This window comes from Priapulus caudatus, unplaced genomic scaffold (genome assembly GCF_000485595.1).
Source record: "Priapulus caudatus unplaced genomic scaffold, Priapulus_caudatus-5.0.1 Scaffold449, whole genome shotgun sequence".
Lineage (NCBI taxonomy): Eukaryota > Metazoa > Priapulida > Priapulimorpha > Priapulimorphida > Priapulidae > Priapulus > Priapulus caudatus.
The window spans coordinates 102,588-108,463 of NW_014577510.1; the positions used below are offsets into that span (position 1 = coordinate 102,588).

General features: G+C 44.8%; 1 protein-coding gene across 1 annotated transcript in view; it reads right to left on the reverse strand.

Annotated features, from left to right (window-relative positions):
• The window catches only part of LOC106810528 (myotubularin-related protein 10-like), a 30,805-nt gene that overhangs the window by 8,404 nt on the left and 16,525 nt on the right, over positions 1-5,876 (reverse strand). Inside the window, exon 13 of the mRNA XM_014813908.1 lies at positions 2,132-2,304. Within this exon, the coding sequence (XP_014669394.1) occupies positions 2,132-2,304 (173 nt within the window). The remainder of the gene's footprint in view (positions 1-2,131; positions 2,305-5,876) is intronic.

A 5,876-nucleotide genomic window follows, 5' to 3' on the forward strand; every position in this document is an offset into this window, starting at 1 on the left:
TCTCTCTCTCTCTCTCTCTCTCTCTCTCTCTCTCTCTCTCTCCACACACTCGCTCACTTTATCTTATTATTTAATACTCGGAACGTAATTAGCATTTTAGAATAAATATTTGACAAACGGCCACTTCTGTGACGTCAACACTAATACGGTGTCGATATGGCTGGATAGCTGAGCACTTATCGACTGACTAGCAGATAGAGCCACTGAACAGAACGTTGTATACTTGCGCATAAAAGTCAACAATCATCCATTTTGCTACAGCTATAACTGCCTGTTGTTGCGTCATTGTTAAAAAAAATATATTTTGCATACATTTTCGAACACACTTAGTATTGTTAAAGCCAGCAACACAGTGGTGTTCATATTGAAGTAATTTACATAACTAACAACATCAGGCATACTATAGTAATTGAACTAGCGCTTCGAAGTCAAATTAATGACACCGTTGCGATGATGCTACCAGCTACTATTTTACGCTTCTACTAAACAAGTGGATTTCCGGCCGTGCATCAAACGATTAGAAATCGTAAGCATCACCAACGCAATTAAAACTACGTCATCAACTATCTCTGATGCATAATCTCAAAAGTCACACGCACCGATGATCAGTCGACGAAATTAGGCAATCACTGTAAAACAAATCCAGCCGAATAACCTACGTACGCATAGCGTCACGTATTTCTGCAGGACATGTGTCTCGCAACTGTATCCAGGCTCGATCTAACCAACGTAAAACCATAAAACCGCTTTACGGTTGCTCGCGCCCCGTCCTGCCGCGGAGAAGGTTCGCAAATCCGCAAGAAAGACGACAACTTCAAGAAGCCGAATGTAAAATAAACAACGGCGAGTGCTCAAGGTTTACCTCGTGCTCAGATCATTCCCAAACCCCCGCCCCCCCCCACCCTCCCTCCCCAACCATTCTGCTTCTCATTCCAAGAATTTAAAATCGCACGCGCCGATAACGCCGATACCGTATGCTTCGCCATAATCTCATTACTTTATATTCATTTCAGTTTTTTGCAATTATTTTATAGCCGACTACCCACGGTGGATTCTACCATTTAGCATCTGCTGAGGTGGATTTTTATCATTCTCTGCACGCCAGCAGCGCCAGCAGTGCCAGAAGAAGAAGGCAAGACTTCACTCTGCAGCTCGCTTGTTTTTGCAACCCATCATCTGAGACCGACACTGGATACTGTTGCTACGAAGATGTACAGTGACAGAAATAGACGGGCTCATCTTGTATTTCCTTAAGTCAACTTTGCCGGAGCAAAGTGGCAACAGCACTTGCCTATTATGCTAGCTCTCATCCTCGCTCTTTTTCCTTTTTTCCTCGCTCACTCGTTTCAGGATCTCTCTCTCTCTCTCTCTCTCTCTCTCTCTCTCTCTCTCTATGCTCTACACACGAGGAGGTAGGTTGCCGTGACAGCGACGTTACTCACGTGCACTATAGGAGGGTGCGGGAAGAGGGTCCGATCGTACTAAGTGCTTCAATAGGCAAATTAATTATAAACATATTTATAAGCCTAACTTCCCTATTTGAATGTAATTGATTCTGCTTCATTTTGATCAGCAAAATCGTGGCAATGGCCTCAGCCATCATGGGTGCGAAATTAACGAGAGTCCGAAGTCAAATACTCCCTGATTTACTGCCGGACTCCCTGATTTGGCACATGCAGGAGTCCGTGTGACTCCCTGAAAATTCTGCAATACTAACTAGTTTGTTCCAGAGCACGACCTCGCGGAATTACCGTATTTTTTCAGCTAATGTCCAAAGAAAATTTGGCAGACGTGCAACCGCATGAATCTTCAAAATAAGCACATGCGTTATTGTTAATATCTTTAATTTTGAACCTCAGACTGCGGACTCCCTCATTTTTCTGCGGACTCCCTCTTTTTGAGGGTAGGGAATCGGCTGGACTCCCGTGTTCAAAATTTAATTTCTACCCCTGCCCCCATGCTTCACGAAACACTGTAGGGGGTTCCATCCCTGCAACGTTCTTATTCGCACGAGTTTAGTTGTACACACACGATCACACGCGAGATTACTTCACGCTGGTGGTAAACTCACTCACAAACTACAATGTTAATCCCCATCAACGCCACGCTGTGTATAGATATCGCACGCTACCTTTCTCTCGTCCATGTTGCGTAGGTGGCAGAGTCGGGAGAAGAACGGGTGCCCCATGACGACCCACTCGCGCTGGATGAGGCACTGAAAGCCATGCAGACTCCTGAAGCGTGGCTCCTGCAGCAGCTGTACGAGACAGCTCACGATGCAGTTCAGATCTCTGTCGCCCGGCTCTGTTAAAATTATTACGTCACAGTAAATAGTAAAAGTAAAAAAAATCTTTTTCACAAAATGTAAGTAATTCTGTCCACTTTTTATGGTTAAATTGCTGCATTATACTTCCTATTTTACTATATTGTTCGATGTAAACATACAATCGTGACTCACACATAGCCCATAGCAAGCAATTAATGTTAGGATCATAATATGAAATCGTCCAGGTTTTTTGGATTTTTAACTAGTTGAGAAACAATCTTATCAGGTAAGAATTTGACGATACATTTAGTCCCGTTAGTACTTACTTTTGATGTAAAAAAATGGCAACAAAAATTTTACAAATATATACCAAGTCCATAATTTTTTTTACAAATATACACCAAGTCCGTAGTCAATTTAACAGACGATAACAGGTCGCATAGACTTCTAGCATAGCGATGAAAAAATACACGTGTTTACAAAATGTCATCGCATGGACTCTTGTGGCACGGCTGTGAAACATTTTTACCATTTAAATTTTTTCGCTCTTCTCTGAAATCGCACGAGTATATTACAACGATTATTATTATATATGCAAACGATAGTTTTATTCTTGCCCAGGAACCCGTTGTCAGAAACATCGCAAAGTTAAAGCTAACGTTGACGTAACGTTAACAAACTTAACCAATATTAGGACTAATATTGTATCTCACAATGGGTCTCGGGCTTCAAAAGAGAAGATTTCACAATATGTGAGCATTACTGTTATACAGACTCCCGCTCTCGCTTGCCGGCGTGGTATTTATGGATGCACAGCAGCTCAAGCAACATCTACTCAGCACGTAAAGCGCAGCGCACAAACTCAACTATACACACCGGCCGGCAGCGAATTAGGCATTAAATTCCTGCAAAGCGAAACTATTGAATGGAACTCATCAACGCCGGGCAATTTCGGCGCGCCGGCTGAGAGTCGGATCTGTGCAGTGCAAACACGACGCGACGGCGTCAGCAAACAGTGCGAGGCTGCGTGCCAGCGCTCACTACCCAGCCAGCCACGCTCAGAATTCAAGCCGGCTCCTCAGCGGCGACGCAAAACAACGCCACTATAGTTGGGGGGGCCCTAATGGTCGTTGAGGGGGAGGGATATTATATATATATAATATATATATATATATATATATATATATCATATAGGGAAGATTGGGACATTAGGATATAAGAGAGATTGGGGAAAAGGGGGAGGGAGGAGAAGAGAGAAGGGAATAGAGAGTAAAGAGGAGAGAGAGAGAGAGAGAGAGAGAGAGAGAGAGAGAGAGGAGATCCTGAAACGAGTGAGCGAGAAAAAGGAAAAAGAGCGGGATGAGAGCTAGCATAATAGGCAAGTGCTGTTGCCACTTTGCTCCGGCAAAGTTGACTTAAGGAAATACAAGATGAGCCCGTCTATTTCTTCACTGTACATCTTCGTAGCAACAGTATCCCAGTGTCGGTCTCAGATGATGGTTTGCAAAAACAAGCGATGCTGCAGAGTGAGAGTCTTGGCCTTCTTCTTCTGGCACGTTGTGCGCTGCTGGCGTGCAGAGAATGATAAAAATCCACTCGCAGCAGATGCTAAATGGTAGAATCCACCGTGGGTAGTCGCTAATAAAATAATGTGCAAAAAACTGAAATGAATATAAAGTAATGGAGAATTGGGCGAAGCATACGGTATCGGCGTTATTCGCGCGTGGCGATGTTTTAAATTCTTGGAACGAGATGCAGAATGGTTGGGGAGGGAGGGTGGGGGTTTGGGAATGAATCTGAGCACGAGGTAAACCTTGAGCACTCGCCGTTGTTTATTTTACATTCGGCTTCTTGAAGTTGTCGGTCTTTCTTGCGGATTTGCATAACCTTCTCCGCAGCGGAGCGGGGCGCGAGGAACCGTAAAGCGGTTTTTATGGTTTTACAGTTGGTTAGATCGAGCCTGGATACAGTTGCGAGAGCACATGTCCTGCAGAAATACGTGACGCTAAGCGTACGTAGGTTATTCGGCTGGATTTGTTTTACAGTGATTGCCGAATTTCGTCGACTGATCATCGTGCGTGTGACTTTTGAGGTTATGCATCAGAGATAGTTGATGACGTAGTTTTAATTGCGTTGGTGATGCTTACGATTTCCAATCGTTTGATGCACGCCGGAAAATCCACTTGTTTAGTAGAAGCATGAAATAGTAGGTGGTAGCACGTGTGGGCATCATCGCAACGGTGTCATTAATTTGATTTCGAAGTGCTAGTTCAATTAGTATAGTATTATGCTGAGTTGTTAGTTATGTAAATTACTTCAATATGAACACCACTGTGTTGCTGGACTTTAACAATACTAAGTGTGTTCGAAATGTATCAAAATTTATTTTTTTTAACAATGACGCAACAACAGCAGTTATAGCTGTAGCAAAATGGATGATTGTTGACTTTTAGCGCAAGTAGTAACAACGTTCTGTTCAGTGGCTCTATCTGCTAGTCAGTCGATAAGTGCAGCTATCCAGCCATATCGACCCGTATTAGTGTTTGACGTCACAGAAGTGGCCGTTTGTCAAATATTTATTCTAAAAGTAATTACGTTCTGAGTATTTAATATAAGATAAAGTGAATGCGAGTGGGAGAGAGAGAGAGCGAGAGATAGAGAGAGAAGAGAGAAGCGAGAGAGAGAGAGAGCGAAGAGAGAGGAGAGAGAGAGAAGAGGAGAAGAGAGAAAGAGCGAGAGAGAGAGAGAGGAAGAAGAGAGAGAGAGAGAGAGGAGAGAGAAGAGGAGAGAGAGAGAGAGAGAGAGAGAGAGAGAGAGCCGGAGAAGAGAGAGAGAGAGAGAGAGAGAGAGAGAGAGAGAGAGGAGAGAGAGAGAGAGAGGAGAGAGGAAGAAGAACGGAGAGAGAACGAAGAGATGGAGAAAGAGATAAAGAGCAGGGAGAGAGACGAGAGTGAGAAAGACAGTTGGGAGATGGACAGATATAAGATGAGTGAAAGGCGGTAGAACACACATCAGAAAGAGAAATGATAAAAGCGAGAGAGAGAGACAGAGTCGGTCGGTATTTAAAGAGCACACTCGCACGCCCCCTCGCCTTCTCGCTCTTCCTTGCAGCCTCATAATATTCTCAGCCAGATTCTCTTCCACTCACCGGTTGCTAGTCTCATTAACATGTGTCAGCACGTGCAGCACGCGTAACGTCACAAGAAGAATCTCTCTCGCGAAGTCTGTGCGTGTTTTTGCCTCTGCGTAACTCGCCCCCCGCCACATTCTCAACACAGCGGCAACACACGCAGCAAAGCGGAAGCATAACGCTACAAGCAATGCCGCTCCCCCTACACACATACACACGCACATAGCATGCTCCCCCCCCGCTACCACACAGCAATACCCAGTCCCACATGCACACACAGCTTACCACACCCACCAACAGTAGGGGATCCCCTAACCTCAATACGACCTCTCCCCACCCACCACGTACGGCACGCCAACCTCGGTACCCGGCCCCCCCCAATCCAACTGTACGCGACCCCAACCACAGTACAGGCTCCTCCCAACCGCCCGTACCGCCCACCATATACAAAGTCAGATAATAGGGGATTTTCCTCTGGCA